This window comes from Salvelinus fontinalis, chromosome 40 (genome assembly GCF_029448725.1).
Source record: "Salvelinus fontinalis isolate EN_2023a chromosome 40, ASM2944872v1, whole genome shotgun sequence".
Classification (NCBI taxonomy): Eukaryota; Metazoa; Chordata; class Actinopteri; order Salmoniformes; family Salmonidae; genus Salvelinus; species Salvelinus fontinalis.
This window is the reverse complement of record NC_074704.1, coordinates 90,932-110,187: the sequence shown is the minus strand read 5'-3', so window position 1 is coordinate 110,187 and position 19,256 is coordinate 90,932. Positions and strand designations below refer to the sequence as shown.

Below are 19,256 nucleotides of genomic sequence, written 5' to 3'. Positions count from 1 at the left end.
TCTCTTCTTTATAAGTGTGTTATTCTATTTGTGTGATATAGGATTTGTGCAGTTTAGTTTTATTTGTGTGTTTTTTGTTAGCAATAGGGTAACAGTGTAATAATTCAATTCTCTTTTTAGTGGAATATATATACTACAATTTGTTACTTCTTTTTGATATTTATGAGTCTTATTTTAGTATTTTTATATTGTTTTACATGTTATAATTATTTATTTATTATTTATTTAGTGCAGAATTATGCTTTTTTTGGGGGGTGGGGGTGGGGTGGGGGGGGCGCTGAAGGGAAGGTTCGCCCAAGTGTTACGGCAGTCCTCCTCCTCTTCATCTTCGGAAGAGGAGGAGTATTGAGGGAACCAAGGCGCAGCGTAGTGTGTAGCGCAGCGTAGTGAAAAGACATATTTTATTAACGAAACACGAACTTGATTAAACTAACAAAAACAACAAACGGTGTAGACAGACCTAGACGACGTACTTACATAAAACAAGAAAAACGCACGAATAGGAACATAGGCTACACAAACCGAACAAACCGTAAACAGTCCCGCGTGGTGAACAGACACAGACACGGAAGACAATCACCCACAACGAACACTGTGACAACGCCTACCTAAATATGACTCTTAATTAGAGGAACGCCAAACACCTGCCTCTAATTAAGAGCCATACCAGGCAACCCAAAAACCAACACAGAAACAGAAAACATAGAATGCCCACCCAACCTCACGTCCTGACCAACTAACACATAAAACAAACTAACAGAAATAGGTCAGGAACGTGACATAACCCCCCCCCATAAGGTGCGAACTCCGGGCGCACCAGCACAAAGTCTAGGGGAGGGTCTGGGTGGGCATCTGACCACGGTGGTGGCTCAGGCTCCGGGCGAGGTCCCCACCCCACCATAATCCATCCTAGCCTCCATCTCCCCCTAAGAATGTCCACCCTCATTTTACCCCCACAAAATCCCCTTAGTAACATCAATGACAGGGACAGCACCGGGACAGAGAGATAGATCAAGACAGAGGGATGGCACAAGACAGAGGGATAGATCAGAATAAAGAGGTAGATCAAGATAGAGAGGGAGATCATGATAGAGGGGCAACTCCGGACTGAAAGGCAGCTCCGGACAGAGAGACAGCTCTGGACTGAGGGGCAGTTCTGGGTATATAGCCGTTTCTGGCTGAAGGGCAGCTCATGGCTGACTGACGAATCTGGACGCTCATGGCAGGCTGACGGCTCTCGACGCTCATGGCTGGCTGACGGCTCTCGACGCTCATGGCTGGCTGACGGCTCTCGACGCTCATGGCTGGCTGACGGCTCTCGACGCTCATGGCTGGCTGACGGCTCTCGACGCTCATGGCTGGCTGACGGCTCTCGACGCTCATGGCTGGCTGACGGCTCTCGACGCTCATGGATGGCTGACGGCTCTCGACGCTCATGGCTGGCTGACGGCTCTCGACGCTCATGGCTGGCTGACGGCTCTCGACGCTCATGGCTGGCTGACGGCTCTCGACGCTCATGGCAGGCTGACGGCTCTCGACGCTCATGGCAGGCTGACGGCTCTGGACGCTCATGGCTCTCTGACGGCTCTGGCCGCTCATGGCTCGCTGGCGGCTCTGGCAGATCCTGTCTGGTTGGCGGCTCTGGCAGATCCTGTCTGGTTGGCGGCTCTGGCAGATCCTGTCTGGTTGGCGGCTCTGGCAGATCCTGTCTGGTTGGCGGCTCTGGCAGATCCTGTCTGACGGGCGGCTCTAGCGGCTCCTGTCTGGCGGACGGCTCTAGCGGCTCCTGTCTGGCGGACGGCTCTGTAGGCTCATGGCAGACGGGCGGCTTTGCAGGCTCATGGCAGACGGGCGGCTTTGCAGGCTCATGGCAGACGGATGGCTCAGACGGCGCTGGGGAGACGGATGGCTCAGATGGCGCTGGGGAGACGGATGGCTCAGATGACGCTGGGGAGACGGATGGCTCAGATGGCGCTGGGGAGACGGATGGCTCTGGCCGGATAAGGCGCACTGTAGACCTGGTGCGTGGTGCCGGAACTGGAGGCACCGGGCTAAGGACACGCACCTTCATGCTCTCCCTGCGGGGAGCAGGGACAGGGCACACTGGACTCTCAAAGCCCACTCTATACCTGGTGCGTGGTACCGGCACTGGTGGCACCGGGCTGAAGGCAAGCACATCAGGATTAGTAGGGGGAGAAGAAACAGTGTGTACAGGGCTCTGGAGACGCACAGGAGGCTTAGTGCGTGGTGCCGGAACTGGAGGCACCGAACTGGATACACGCACTACAGGGAGAGTGCGTAGAGGAGGAACAGGGCTCAGGAGACGCACTGGTAGCCTAGTGCGTAGTGTAGGCACTGTAGGTACTAGGCTGGGGCGGGGAGGTGGCGCCGGAAATACCGGACCGTGGAGGCGTACTGGAGACCAGACTCGTTGAGCCGGCCTCATGACACCTGGCTCAATACCCAATCTAGCCCTACCAGTGCGGGGAGGTGGAATAACCCGCACTGGGCTATGCACTTGTACAGGAGACACCGTGCGCTCTACTGCGTAACACGGCGCCTGCCCGTACTCCCGCTCTCCACGGTAAGCCTGGGAAGTGGGGCAGGTCTCCTACCTGCCCTTGGCCCACTACCTCTTTGCCCCCACGCGTTCCCTCATAACTCCGGTTCCTCTCTCTCTTTTCCTCCACTCTCCGAGCTGCCTCCAGCTGTTCCCATGGACGGTGATTCACTTTAGCCCATGGTCCTTCTCCGTTAAATATTTGCTCCCAACTCCACAAGTCCTGTATACTTGCCCGTTGCTCAAAACTCCGCTGCTTGGTTCTGGATTTTTGGTGGGTGATTCTGTTACGGCAGTCCTCCTCCTCTTCATCTTCGGAAGAGGAGGAGTATTGAGGGAACCAAGGCGCAGCGTAGTGAAAAGACATATTTTATTAACGAAACACGAACTTGATTAAACTAACAAAAACAACAAACGGTGTAGACAGACCTAGAGGACGTACTTACATAAAACAAGAAAAACGCACGAATAGGAACATAGGCTACACAAACCGAACAAACCGTAAACAGTCCCGTGTGGTGAACAGACACAGACATGGAAGACAATCACCCACAACGAACACTGTGACAACGCCTACCTAAATATGACTCTTAATTAGAGGAACGCCAAACACCTGCCTCTAATTAAGAGCCATACCAGGCAACCCAAAAACCAACACAGAAACAGAAAACATAGAATGCCCACCCAACCTCACGTCCTGACCAACTAACACATAAAACAAACTAACAGAAATAGGTCAGGAACGTGACACCAAGGAGCCATACAAGCTAGAACCGTGTGTGCGCATGCTTGCATATGTGTCTGTTTCAGCCTTGAAGCTCTGTGATGTCCCAGACGAAGTTGAGAGACAGGTCCTTCATCCTCTCCTGATAGACCTGGTCAAAGCGTTCACTCTGGGCCACCGTCAAAGAGTTCTTCCAGTCTCCTATGGTACCTGAGAGAGAGAGAGAGAGATTGTTTTATTAATTATTTTTATTTAACCTTTATTTAACTAGGCAAGTCAGTTAAGAACAAATTCTTATTTACAGTCACAGCCTAAGAACAGTGGGTTAACTGCCTTGTTCAGGGGCAGAACGACAGATTTTTACCTTGTCAGCTTGGGGATTCGATCTAGCAACCTTTCGGTTACTGTCCCAACGTGCTATCCTCTAGGCTACCTGCCGATAAAGCTATGCTATAGATAAAGCTATGCTATAGATAAAGCTATGCTATAGATAAAGCTATGCTATAGATACAGCTATACTATAGATAAAGCTATGCTATAGATAAAGCTATGCTATAGATAAAGCTATGCTATAGATACAGCTATGCTATAGATAAAGCTATGCTATAGATACAGCTATGCTATAGATGCTATAGATAAAGCTATGCTATAGATAAAGCTATGCTATAGATAAAGCTATGCTATAGATACAGCTATGCTATAGATAAAGCTATGCTATAGATAAAGCTATGCTATAGATACAGCTATGCTATAGATAAAGCTATGCTTGATGTATTTCAGATACATTGAAACTGGAAGGGGGTCTAGGGGACTCACTTTCTGACTGGAAGTTCTATAAACCTCTTTAAATACACCCCCTCTCTTTTCTGCCCCCACCCCCCACGATACCCATACAAACCTATACTTATGTTTTTCATGTATCAATTTCAACAATAAAGCCTCTAAACATTTCTTATTTTCCTCACCTTTGCGTAGGAACTTCCCCTTGTTCTTGTCTTTGACGTTGTCAGGCAAGAACTCATAGTTGGCCTTGTCATCTTTCTTCATGTTATTGAAGGTGACTTTCTCCACTATGCTGTCTATAGCTGCATCAGACAGGCTCTTCCCGACAAACTCAGCCAGACGCACTACCACCGATCTCAGGTCCTGTTGTAGCAGGACACATGGAATAAAACCAATATGGCATGTAAATGAACAGAAATATAAACCATTTGTAGTGATGGTCCCATGTTTCATCAGCTGAAATAAAAAAATCCCAGAAATCTTCCATACGCACAAGCTTATTTCTCTCAAATTTTGTGCATACATTTGTTTACATCCCTGTTAGTGAGCATTTATCGTTTGCCAAGATAATCCGTCCACCTGACAGGTGTGGCATTTTAAGAAGCTGATTAAACAGCATGATCATTACAAAGGTTCACCTTGTGCTGGGGACAATAAAAGGCCACTTTAAAATATGCAGTTTCGTCACACAACGCAATGCCATAGATGTCTCAAGCGTTGAGTGAGCCTACAATTGACATGGTGACTGCAGGAATGTTCACCAGAGCTGTTTCCAGATAATTTAATGTTCATTTCTCTGCAATAAGCTGCCTCCAACGTCATTTTCGAGAATTTGGCAGTACTTCCAACCGGCCTCACAACCGCAGACCACATGTAAACACACCAGCCCAGGATCTCTACATCTGGGATCGTTTGGGGGGGGGTACTGAGGAGTATTTCTGTCTGTAATAAATCAATTTTGTGGGGAAAAACTCATTCTGATTGGTGCCCCAGTGGGTGGGCCTTGCTGCCAAGTGGGTGGGCCCATGCCCTCCAAGGCTGCACCCCTGCCCAGTCATGTGAAATCCATAGATTATGGCCTAATACATTTATTTAAATTGACTAATTTCCTTATAATTGATTGATTTCCTGTAACTCAGTAAGATTTTTGAAATTGGTGCATGTTTATATTTTTGTTCAGTATATTTGTGATGTGAAAAAAAAAAAAACTAAAATAGGATTATTATGCCAGTACCCAGATACTGGCAATTAGCCAAGTGGGTTGGAGTATTGGGCCAGTAACTGAGGGTACTGGATCGAATCCCTGAGCCGACAAGGTAAAAATCTGTTGTTCCGGCCCTGGGCAAGGCAGTTAACCCCAACAACAATTGCTCCCCGGGTGCCGAAGACATGGATATCGATTTCTAGTTTCCAGGTTACCCTGATTATTACTTATTGGATTCACCTGTGTTTAATTACCTTCTCTTTTCACCTGGTTGCCTTGTTATTTAGGTTCCTCAGGTGGCATGTATCTTTGCTTAGGTCTCATGTTTTATTAGTGTGCTCTTGTGCGGTCGCCTTGTTTATGTTAAGACTCAATGTAAACGTTCTGGATTTACCTTGACCTCTGCTTGCTGTGTTTCTCTGCTCCTGGGTTCGAGCTCGTACGAGCATTGTTGTTACACTAAGTAGGTATCCCCCTTTCCCATATACACTGCAGATGTTATAGCAGTCAAGTTTCAAGTTTATTTCAGCTGGATGTCTCAAGTTTATTTAAAATCACCTAAATACTCAGAATACTACATCTGTTGCACGACTTGTTGCAGTAGTAACAGCTGCATCATTGATGTAGGCTACTGCATCTTATAACAGGTCAGCGCAGTGGTGTAGGTATTCATGTGGTACATATGGCGTTAATCAGGGTAAATGTCATGTTACCTTGATCATCTCTTCATAGCTGAGGAACATGATGTTGTATCTGTCCTGGTGGTTGTACCATCCTCTGACATGGTCGAACCAGCAGCCACCAAGCACTGAAGAGACGGGTTCACATAGGACAGCAGACAGTAAGTGTTAGTCAGTGTGTTAGTTGTTAATTAGCTTACGGTTGTGTATGATACTGTGTTACGCTGATGAAGCCAATTTGGCCAAAGAAGTGCCATGTGATGGAGGGAGGGTGATTAGTGGCACTCACTCCATCCACAGAAGAACTTGTCCAGCATCTCGTCATAGTGTTCTGAACTGTCCAGATTCTTCATGAACTTAGAGAAGTGGAAGTAGGACACCATGATGTCTTTAGGGTTCCTGGTCACATAGATGACCTATGGAGGAGATAGGGGATATAGTAGCTCTTTCCTGCTGTCGAAGGACCAAAAGCGCCCTTTAGTGGCCTCATGGGTGGAATATTATTCATATTTTTCATCATTTCATAATTAAACATTTTTTTTTAAATAAAAAAATCTGGTGTTTTTACGTCAAATCGTTTTGTTATATTTCAGTCTTCTGTGATGTATATCAAGTGTAATATTGGGATGCAAACTCAAAATGTAATACATTTCAACTCTATATCTGACATGGTACAGGTGTCCTCTTTTTTAAGCCCATAACCATGTGTGTGAGGTGTATACTTTTGTTTCAAAGTAGATTTGTTTGACTACCAAGACACACTCTGTGTGACCCTGATTTAGTCCACTGCAGTAAAAGGTTAACAGTGTGTAGTGTGCATGGAGAGACAGGGTGATATAGAGTTAACAGTGTATATTGAGGAGAAAGGGGTGATAGAGTTGACAGGGGTGATATATGGTTAACAGCGTGCAGTGTGTATGGAGGAGACAGGGTGATATAGGGTTAACAGTGTGTAGTGTGTATGGAGAGAGGGTGATATATAGTTAACAGTGTGTAGTGTGTATGGAGAGACAGGGTGATATATGGTTAACAGTGTGTAGTGTGTATGGAGAGACAGGGTGATATAGGGTTAACAGTGTGTAGTGTGTATGGAGGAGACAGGGGTGATATATGGTTAACAGTGTGTAGTGTGTATGGAGGAGAAAGCGGTGATATAGTTAACAATGTGTATGGAGAGACAGGGGTGATATAGGATTAACAGTGTGTATGGAGAGACAGGAGTGAAATATAATTAACAATGTGTAGTGTGTATGGAGGAGAAAGCAGTGATATAGTTAACAATGTGTAGTGTGTATGGAGCGACAGGGTGATATAGGGTTAACAGTGTGTAGTGTGTATGGAGCGACAGGGTGATATAGGGTTAATAGTGTGTATGGAGAGACAGGGTGATATAGGGTTAACAGTGTGTAGTGTGTATGGAGAGACAGGGTGATATAGGGTTAACAGTGTGTAGTGTGTATGGAGAGACAGGGTGATATAGGGTTAATAGTGTGTATGGAGAGACAGGGTGATGTAGGGTTAACAGTGTGTAGTGTGTATGGAGAGACAGGGTGATATAGGGTTAACAGTGTGTAGTGTGTATGGAGAGACAGGGTGATATAGGGTTAACAGTGTGTAGTGTGTATGGAGAGACAGGGTGATATAGGGTTAACAGTGTGTAGTGTGTATGGAGAGACAGGGTGATATAGGGTTAACAGTGTGTAGTGTGTATGGAGAGACAGGGTGATATATAGTTAACAGTGTGTAGTGTGTATGAAGGAGATAGGGGTGATATAGGGTTAACAGTGTGTATGGAGAGACAGGGTGATATAGGGTTAACAGTTGTGAGAGCAAAATTGCAAGATGTTGTTATAATGCTGTAATTGCATCAAATGGTTGCTTTATGAAACAGAATAGAGGGTTCTTATAACTCTATAGTGTCTCTGTGAACTGAAAGTGGGCCTCTGGGAGATTTAACACTGACAGGAGATGTGCAATGTCTTTGGTTGATACCGCATTCCAGAGCATGAGTTAATGTTTCTGTACTGGGGTACCAGGGGGAGATGGCTCCAGTATGGAGTTGGGTGCAGACCCTGGTCTCTACACAGTGAGTACAGTTTTTACAATTTTAATTATAAGTGTCTTTCATACAAATCTTAACCTTGTGACCCATTCCATACATCTTTTGTTTGTCATGTAGACTGGAGGATGGACTTTGCTATAAAATGCTGTGGCTCAAACCAGCTGGTTGAGTTCAGTGATCACCTCCAGGGTTGATTACTGACCAGCTCCATTACTGCACTAATTAAATAATACAGTTTGATTGTTTTGAAGAAATCTAAAAGTTTCTCCTTTTGATTACAATGATTCCACCACACAGTGTGTATGGAGAGAGAGGGGTGATATAGGGTTAGCAGTGTGTATGGAGAGACAGGGTGATATAGGGTTAACAGTGTGTATGGAGAGACATTAGTGATATAGGGTTAACAGTGTGTATGGAGAGACAGTAGTGATATAGGGTTACCAGTGTGTATGGAGAGACAGTAGTGATATAGGGTTAGCAGTGTGTATGGAGAGACATTAGTGATATAGGGTTAACAGTGTGTATGGAGAGACAGGGGTGATATAGGGTTAACAGTGTGTATGGAGATACAGGGTGATATAGGGTTAACAGTGTGTATGGAGGAGACAGTAGTGATATAGGGTTAACAGTGTGTATGGAAGAAACAGGGGTGATATAGGGTTAACAGTGTGTATAGAGAGACAGGGTGATATAGGGTTAACAGTGTGTATGGAGGAGACAGGGGTGATATAGAGTTAACAGTGTGTATGGAGAGACAGGGTGATATAGGGTTAACAGTGTGTATGGAGAGACAGGGTGATATAGGGTTAGCAGTGTGTATGGAGAGACAGGGTGATATAGGGTTAACGGTGTGTATGGAGAGACAGAGTGATATAGGGTTAACAGTGTGTATGGAGGAGACAGGGGTGATATAGAGTTAACAGTGTGTATGGAGAGACAGGGTGATATAGGGTTAACAGTGTGTATGGAGAGACAGGGTGATATAGGGTTAGCAGTGTGTATGGAGAGACAGGGTGATATAGGGTTAACAGTGTGTATGGAGAGACAGTAGTGATATAGGGTTAACAGTGTGTATGGAGAGACAGGGGTGATATAGGATTAACAGTATGTATGGAGATACAGGGTGATATAGGGTTAACAGTGTTTATGGAGGAGACAGGGTGATATAGGGTTAACATTGTGTATGGAGAAGACAGGGGTGATATAGGGTTAACAGTGTGTATGGAGAGAGAGGGGTGATATAGGGTTAACAGTGTGTATGGAGAAGACAGGGGTGATATAGGGTTAACAGTGTGTATGGAGAGAGAGGGGTGATGTAGGGTTAACAGTGTGTATGGAGAGACAGGGTGATATAGGGTTAGCAGTGTGTATGGAGAGACAGGGTGATATAGGGTTAACATTGTGTAGTGTGTATGAAGGAGATAGGGGTGATATAGGAATAACAGTGTGTATGGAGAGACAGTAGTGATATAGGGTTAACAGTGTATATGGAGAGACAGGGTGATATAGGGTTAACAGTGTGTAGTGTGTATGAAGGAGATAGGGGTGATATAGGAATAACAGTGTGTAGTGTGTATGAAGGAGATAGGGGTGATATAGGGTTAACAGTGTAGTGTGTTAAGAGAGTGCCTGCAGATGTTTGTACATTGTAAGTATGTGTATTTCTCTAGATTTCCCCCTCACTGCTGTGCCTGTCTGACTGAAGGCATAGTACTGTATGTGTAACCATCTAACCCCACTCACTGCCATCTAATCCCACTCACTACCATCTAACCCCACCCACTACCATCTAACGTCACTCACTACCATCTAACCCCACTCACTACCACCTAACCCCACTCACTACCATCTAACCCCACTCACTACCATCTAACCCCACTCACTACCATCTAACCCCACCCACTACCATCTAACCCCACTCACTACCATCTAACCCCACTCACTACCATCTAACCCCACACACTACCATCTAACCCCACACACTACCATCTAACCCCACACACTACCATCTAACCCCACTCACGACCATCTAACCCCCACTCACTACCATCTAACCCCACACACTACCCTCTTAGCCCACACACTACCATCTAACCCCACTCACTGCCATCTAACCCCACCCACTACCATCTAACCCCACTCACTGCCATCTAACCCCACTCACTGCCATCTAACCCCACTCACTACCATCTAACCCCACTCACTACCATCTAACCCCACTCACTACCATCTAACCCCACTCAGTACCATCTGACCCCACTCACTACCGTCTAACCCCACTCACTACCATCTAACCCCACTCACTACCGTCTAACCCCTCACTACCACCTAACCCCACTCACTACCACCTAACCCCACTCACTACCACTCACTACCACTCACTACCACTCACTACCATCTAACCCCACTCACTACCATCTAACCCCACTCACTACCATCTAACCCCACTCACTACCGTCTGACCCCACTCACTACCGTCTAACCCCACTCACTACCATCTAACCCCACTCACTACCGTCTAACCCCACTCACTACCACCTAACCCCACTCACTACCACCTAACCCCACTCACTACCACTCACTACCATCTAACCCCACTCACTACCATCTAACCCCACTCACTACCATCTAACCCCACTCACTACCACTCACTACCATCTAACCCCACTCACTACCACCTAACCCCACTCACTACCACCTAACCCCACTCACTACCACCTAACCCCACTCACTACCACTCACTACCACTCACTACCATCTAACCCCACGCACTGCCATCTTACCCCACTCACTACCATCTAACCCCACTCACTACCATCTAACCCCACTCACTACCATTTAAACCCATTCACTGAAGGCATAATGCTGTATGTGTAACCATCTAACCCCACTCACTACCATCTAACCCCACTCACTACCATCTAACCCCACTCACTACCATCTAACCCCACTCACTACCATCTAACCCCACTCACTACCATCTAACCCCACTCACTACCATCTAACCCCACTCACTACCATCTAACCCCACTCACTACCATCTAACCCCACTCACTACCATCTAACCCCACTCACTACCATCTAACCCCACTCACTACCATTTAAACCCACTCACTATCATTTAAACCCACTCACTACCATCTAACCCCACTCACTACCATCTAACCCCACTCACTATCATTTAAACCCACTCACTGAAGGCATAATGCTGTATGTGTAACCATCTAACCCCACTCACTACCATCTAACCCCACTCACTTTGGCCTTCTTCTTCTGCAGGCCCTTGGGCATAAGATGCTGGTGTAGATGGGAGCAGAAGAGGCGTGGAGAGGGCCTCTGGGTGTAGGTCTTCCCCTTCTCCAGGATCTCCAGCCATGGCATCCTCACAAAGGTGATCTGGTTAGCCTCCTCTGGGAAATCATCCTCAAACATCAGGGTGATGATACGCTGGGTCCATACTGTACCTGGGAGAGGAGGGGGAGGGAGAGGGAGAGAGAGAGCAAGAGAGTGAGAGAGAAAGGTGGCAGTGAAGGTGAATATAGTTTGTCCCCCAAAAAATAAAGAGAGGGAGAAAAGAATCCCAGGTTCTGTCAATAAGGCTGCTGTCCAAGGTACCATCCCTTTGTCCAATACTACACTGACCTTACAGGTAACACAGATAACTAGGCTATATACTGTAGCCATGTACAGTATATTATAGTTAAGATAATGTGGCATATTTATTTTCTATGTAACTTAAGAACATATTATTATTTACAATGACAGCTTAGGAACAGCGTGTTAACTGCCTTGTTCAGGGGCAGAACAACAGAGTTTTACCTTGTCAGCTCGGGGATTCGATCTAGCAACCTTCCGGTGACTGGCCCAGCGCTCTAACCACTAGGCTACCTGCTGGCCAATATACCACGGCTAAGGACTGTTCTTAGGCACAATGCAATACTTAGCCGTGGTATATTGGCCATAAATCACAAACCCCTGAGATGCATTATTGCTATTATAAACTGGTTACCAATGTTATTATAAAAATACATGTTTTGTCATATTGTCTGATATACCACGGCTGTCAGCCAATCAGCATTCAGGGCTGGAATCAACCAGTTTATAATTAGGTTATCAGACCAATAACTAGACAGGTACATTGCTACTCTCAAGAGCTATGTGGCCTAAGGGCAAGAACTGTACATTATAATCACAACAGGTTATAGCACAGATCAATATAGTCCATATATCTCTTAAGAGTAGTCATAGTTCAGACAGGAAACGCCACGTATTTGTTGAACCATTTAGTAGATAGATTACAGGACATGCAGTAAGTTGTCTTGGCGTTAGGCTCTCCTCCTTCAGGTTAGCTCACCGCCAGGGCATGCATCATGTTAAGATGATAATAAATACAGGCAGTGAGCAAGGTACGCTCTACCAATCCCCCTGCAGGAAGGAAACCCAGAACCTAACAGGTGGTGCCTGGGGTGGTGGGCGGTGCTAGCAAATGCTATCCAGCACCCAACAGCAGTAGAGGCAGCAGAGCATGAGTGAGTAAAACTAATCAGCTAAGTAGACTGCCATATTAAGGTAGGAAGTGTTTGTAGAATATGATTGATGCGACGTCGCTGATGCACCGCTGAAGCCAGTACAAGGGTTCCCTGTATGAAGCCAATACAAGGGTTCCCTGTATGAAGCCAATACAAAGGTTCCCTGTATGAAGCCAATACAAGGGTTCCCTGTATAAAGCCAATACAAGGGTTCCCTGTATGAAGCCAATACAAGGGTTCCCTGTATGAAGCCAATACAAGGGTTCCCTGTATGAAGCCAATACAAGGGTTCCCTGTATGAACCAGCGCTGCACTTGATTATACAGTGTTCCTGCTATTCCCTGTGGCTCAGAGGTAACCTCTTGTTCATAACTCAAACCTCAGATGCCATGCTGGAGGAACATATGGGCTCCTCAATCCTTCAGAGTGTGAGAGCAGACCTGCTGGTCTAAAGACAATGGGCAATATAGAGCTGAGAGAGAGGAAGAGAGAGAGGAAGAGAGAGAGAGGAAGAGAGAGAGAGGAAGAGAGAGAGAGGAAGAGAGAGAGAGAGAGAGAGAGAGAGAGAGAGAGAGAGAGAGAGAGAGAGAGAGAGAGAGAGAGAGAGAGAGAGAGAGAGAGAGAGAGAGAGAGAGAGAGAGAGAGAGAGAGAGAGAGAGAGAGAGAGAGAGAGAGAGAGAGAGAGAGAGAGAGAGAGAGAGAGATGTTGTCAAAGCAAGGCAAACTTTAACCAATATGTTTGAGATGAAATAGCCTACCACAAATAGTTATATTATTATAATTTTTGTTGTATGTATTAAGGATCCCCATTAGCTGCTGTCTTGGCAGCAGCTACTCTACCAGGGGTCCAAACAAGATTAAGGCATTTAGATCCCAATTTAAAACAAATAAAACTACATAATACAAGAAAAACATTATTACACCACTACTCTACCACTACATATCTACACTGCAACATTTATAATACCACAATATATCCACATCACAATGTACTTGTGTGTGTTAGCTAGTGTGTGCCTTTGTGTGTGTTTCTTCACATTCCGCATTGTCCCATAAGGTGTAGTTCATGTATTTATGGCTCTATGTAGTACTGTGCCTTTCCCAGAGTCTGTTCTGGACTTGGAGACTGTGAAGAGACCCCTGGTGGCATGTCTTGTGGGGAATGCCCGACTCTACCTGGATCATGTTGGAGAGGCTTCCATTAAAGAACACCCTCTCTGTTCTGTTAGACAGGTAACTCTCGAACCACTATAAAGCAGGGGATGTAAAGCCATAACACATGTTTTTCAGCAGCCGACTATGATTGATCATGTCAAAAGCTGCACTGAAGTCAATCAAAACAGCTCCCACAATCTTCTTATTGTCAATTTCTTTCAGCCAATCATCATTTGTGTAAGTGCCATATATCTTCCCTATCAGAATGCTGAAAGTCAGCTGTTAATGTGTTTACTACGAACGTTGGCTTATTCATGCTTTAATTACAAACTACTCAATTTGTCATAGATGTTCAAGCACCAGTCATGTTTATTATACATCTGTAGCTACTGTCAGTGTGAAAGTAATACTTTTCAATCATTTACTTACCTGATTTGGGGAAAGTGACAAGGAAAACATCACTGTCCTTGATCTCAAAGTGTTCCAAGCTGTCGATATATTCCGTGGTTAATTCCTGCGTGTCAGCCACGGGAAACACCTGGCCTTTATACGTAAACAACTTCTCACCGAGACGCTTATACTCTTGTTGAGCCATTTAACAAACAAAAAAAACGGTAACAGAAAACGGTTGATAAGGGGAAAAACAGCTGAAACGAATTGTGGTCAATAGGAAAAGGAGAGTGAGGGAAGGTGACTGAGGACGTTTTCTAAGAATTAGATTAGATTTTATAAGTGAAGTCACGTAAACCGTGTCAAGTTTTAGTTTACGGGTTAATGAGAGTAGGCTTCTTCAGTTAACCTTTGTACAGTTGCATTGTCCTGTTGTAACTCTACGGTTGTCACGACTTCCGCCGAAGCGGTCGACGTCACCGGCCTTCTAGCCATCGACGATTCACTTTTCACTTTTCATTTTCCATTTGTTTTGTCTTTGTTTTACACACCTGGTTTCAATTCCCCAATTACATGTTCATTATTTAACCCTCTGTTTTCCCCATGGTTTTTGTGCGTGATTGATTTATTGTAAGTCCGGTCCGATGTTTCTGGGCTTGGTATTACTTCATGTATTTGGACATTTTGAGTAAAGTTTCTTGTGCTACTCATCTCTGCTGTCCTGCGCCTGACTCCTCTGCACCAGCTACACCCAGATCCTTAAACAATCACGCACAGGCCTCACTTTTATTGTTTACAAAGATAATACATTCACTGATCGTATCTCTCTTGTAAAACACTTTTTAAATTAAGCTTGTCTGGTCTGCCTTTTTATGTAAGGGGGTTGAATGAAAAAATAAATAGCAGCCTGTTTGCCCAAATAGGCTTGTCATTTTGTAGCTGTTGCTGGTTGAGCAATAGACTACATGTATTATGTAATTGTGGCTATGACCTTTTGAACTTCCAGTGGACATGGGAATTCTAAACCTCGAACAGAGTTGGCCAAGCACTGTCAATTATTCAAGTCATTCCACATCTCTCCTCTTTCAATTCACTTCTCATCAGGAATGGAGGGATGGAAGGATGGAAGGATGATGGGATGATTGTAGATCCATCCATTCATGTGGTTTTTGTCACTGTGGAGTGTTTTTCTAACTGGAGGGTTGATTGGTGATTGGCATGTTATTGGTTATTGATCTAAGAACCAGGTCATCAAGTGGACGTGTCAAAGACACCCCAGGGGATAGGCTGTCAACTAGCAGGATCGGTCAATTCGATTGGTTTAGGAACAGACATGCTCACACTAGATAAACATGTGTCTTGTACTGTATGTGTGTGTGAGTAAGTGAGTGTCTCACTTACAGTAGAATTAAGGACTGTATTGAGCCTTAGTGTATCTTGGTTCCGGAGAGTGTCTCGCAAAGCATTTTCTCTCTCTCTCTGCTCTCTCAAACAAACATGCACACACAGATGCACACACTCTCTTTCTCGCTGACTCTCTTTTTTTCTAAATTATTGTACTATACTGCCATCTTCTGTAAGATCTCAGAAAGACACAGAATTACAAATTAACTTGTCAATTACCATTAGGCAATTTAACTTGGATTATAATTAAATTCACGTGAACCAAGTGCTGTCAATTCAGATTACTGTAAGAGAAGAGACTTGTTATCAACACCCAGTCACTTATTAGTGTGTGTGTGTGTGTGTGTGTGTGTGTGTGTGTGTGTGTGTGTGTGTGTGTGTGTGTGTTACTGTCCATAGACAATCTCTTGGTGTTCTTAATGATGATATATGATGGGTAGCAGTGAAGAGGATGAAAAACAAGCCTTAATATAATTGACTTGCAGTCTGACCATGGGTGAAGGCCGGTACTTAATCATCTGAATGCTCCAGTGTCTAGAATAATGTGAACTTATTTTACCCCCAGCTATCAAGGAGCAGCTACTTTGAACTGAAAATCCACTGGACTCTAACCCAGTCATATAGGTCACCTGTTCAGGTACCCAGTCATATAGGTCACCTGTTCAGGTACCCAGTCATATAGGTCTCCTGTTCAGGTACCCAGTCATATAGGTCACCTGTTCAGGTACCCAGTCATATAGTTCAGGTATCCAGTCATATAGGTCACCTGTTCAGGTACCCAGTCATATAGGTCACCTGTTCAGGTACCCAGTCATATAGGTCACCTGTTCAGGTACCCAGTCATATAGGTCACATGTTCAGGTACCCAGTCATATAGGTTACCTGTTCAGGTATCCAGTCATATAGTTCAGGTATCCAGTCATATAGGTCACCTGTTCAGGTACCCAGTCATATAGGTCACCTGTTCAGGTACCCAGTCATATAGGTCACCTGTTCAGGTACCCAGTCATATAGGTCACCTGTTCAGGTACCCAGTCATATAGGTCACCTGTTCAGGTACCCAGTCATATAGGTCACCTGTTCAGTTATCCAGTCATATAGGTCACCTGTTCAGGTATCCAGTCATATAGGTCACCTGTTCAGGTATCCAGTCATATAGGTCACCTGTTCAGGTACCCAGTCATATAGGTCACCTGTTCAGGTACCCAGTCATATAGGTCACTGTTCAGGTACCCAGTCATATAGGTCACCTGTTCAGGTACCCAGTCATATAGGTCACCTGTTCAGGTACCCAGTCATATAGGTCACCTGTTCAGGTACCCAGTCATATAGGTCACCTGTTCAGGTACCCAGTCATATAGGTCACTTGTTCAGGTACCCAGTCATATAGGTCACCTGTTCAGGTACCCAGTCATATAGGTCACTTGTTCAGGTACCCAGTCATATAGGTCACTTGTTCAGGTACCCAGTCATATAGGTCACCTGTTCAGGTACCCAGTCATATAGGTCACCTGTTCAGGTACCCAGTCATATAGTTCAGGTATCCAGTCATATAGGTCACCTGTTCAGGTACCCAGTCATATAGTTCAGGTATCCAGTCATATAGGTCACCTGTTCAGGTACCCAGTCATATAGGTCACCTGTTCAGGTACCCAGTCATATAGGTCACCTGTTCAGGTACCCAGTCATATAGGTCACCTGTTCAGGTACCCAGTCATATAGTTCAGGTATCCAGTCATATAGGTCACCTGTTCAGGTATCCAGTCATATAGGTCACCTGTTCAGGTATCCAGTCATATAGGTCACCTGTTCAGGTACCCAGTCATATAGGTCACCTGTTCAGGTACCCAGTCATATAGTTCAGGTATCCAGTCATATAGGTCACTTGTTCAGGTACCCAGTCATATAGTTCAGGTATCCAGTCATATAGGTCACCTGTTCAGGTACCCAGTCATATAGTTCAGGTACCCAATCATATAGGTCACCTGTTCAGGTACCCAGTCATATAGGTCACCTGTTCAGGCATGTGGTCTTACCTTAATGTAATGTGATACACACACCTACATACACACATAACGTTGGAGGATCATGTGACGGACAAGATAGTGAGTGTGTGTGTGTGTGTGTGTGTGTGTGTGTGTGTGTGTGTGTGTGTGTGTGTGTGTGTGTGTGTGTGTGTGTGTGTGTGTGTGTGTTCAGGTGGAGGGTTGGAGGTGAAGAGGTGGATTGTCAGGTACTTAAGATTTGACCTAACCCCGCTCTCGCTTAGCTCTCTCTTTCACTCTATCTACCCTCTAAGTACCCCCCTGCTGAGTGGTTCCCTCCATGCTACAGGGTCTTAGCGCTCGACTTCAGCCCACCCTCATTGCTCTGTATTCAGGGTCAGATGACCATGTCTCCCTTGAGTGATGGAGGTATTTGATGGCACCTACTAGCCCCGAAGGTGCACTGCACTTAAACAAGAAATGAAGCTTTTCGTTATTTGAATGGTTGTGTAATTAATCAGTTAATTTGTGCAGATCTTTGAATTGCCTGGCTTGACCTAAATGGCTATATAGGATGGGAGCCCATCCATAGCTTAGTCTTATACATTTACACATTACTGTAAATTGGCGTCATGGGTATCAGACCATTTGTAGTGTATGGGATGTGGATGTGACTCTGTAGCCTACAGTGCAGTAAGTGCATTGTCTAATTCATATAAATGACATCTTTGCCAAATTTTAAAGAGTGTATAAAGAGTTCTTTATTCATTTCTATGGTAAAGGACTTGTAGGATAAACCTCTTTTATGTATCTCCAATAAAAAGCCACACTTGAACACAGTCCGTTTGCATCCCAAATGGCACCCTATTCTCTATTTAGTGCACTACTTTTTACCAGGGGTCCTATAGGTAATAGGGTGCCATTTGGGATGCATCCTTGGTCCTCTGTATAGATTGGGGCCGAGATACAAAGCCCTGCTAAAAGGCTCCCTTGACTCTCTGGGTCTTTGTTCGAAGTGGAGAGCAATGTACTTGCAGTTTTAAAAGGGCCTTTTCAGCTAGGCCGTAAACCGATCCTGGGCCTTGCCTAGCTGGGGTGTGCCCAGGACGTCTAGGGTTTACCTGGGGGACCAAGCGAGTGGCTGTGGGATTGGGTGGAGGGGAGGGGATGGAGGAGAAAGAGAGAGAGAGAGAGAAAGGAAGGCAGCTGGTCAGTAGGAGTGAAGCGAGGGATGGATGGTAAGAAGAGAAGTCTGAGAAAAGACAAAAAACAAAGGTGCGGATGAGGGTTGCACGGTTGTCCCCTCTTGTTGATTCTCTGGTGAATTAATTGTATCAGCCTCTTTCTCTTTCATTTATCCACCTTTCTTTCTCTCTTTTATCAAACGCTGTCCCTGAAAGGGAACGATAGCCTATATACTGTATGCAAAGACAAGAACGAGCCTAAAGTAGTGTGATGCTTACTGGGATACAGACAGTGTTGTGTGAATACTCTACAAGCAAAAATATTGCATACAAGACTGTAAAACTGAATATTAGCCTAAAGCGGAATCTGATTTGGAGCCAAAGGTCCAGAGTTTTGCCTGGGGCAAGTCACAACTCCCCACCCTATGAACACTTCTGAGAACCCCCGCTTCTCTCCCACCGCAATTAGGACGAGCTTGATCTGCGACAGGCCTTTTCTGATTGATGTTGGCCCATACAGTGATTAGGCCCTACTGCATGCCATAATTAAGGCTCTAATTGGCAACGCTTGGGGAACACGATGTGGGCAATGGGCA

At 45.2% G+C, this 19,256-nt stretch overlaps 1 protein-coding gene across 1 annotated transcript; it reads right to left on the bottom strand.

The window, feature by feature from the left end:
- Positions 1 to 3,366: 3,366 nt before the first annotated feature.
- Positions 3,367 to 14,438, bottom strand: LOC129839705 (amine sulfotransferase-like). Its single transcript, XM_055907284.1, has 6 exons — positions 14,127 to 14,438; positions 11,272 to 11,477; positions 6,241 to 6,367; positions 5,985 to 6,079; positions 4,250 to 4,430; positions 3,367 to 3,494 (listed from the first exon to the last, which is right to left on the bottom strand). The coding sequence occupies exons 1-6, from the start codon at positions 14,290 to 14,292 to the stop codon at positions 3,367 to 3,369; spliced, it is 903 nt and encodes a 300-aa protein (XP_055763259.1). The 5' UTR covers positions 14,293 to 14,438.
- Between the last annotated feature and the right edge of the window lie 4,818 nt (positions 14,439 to 19,256).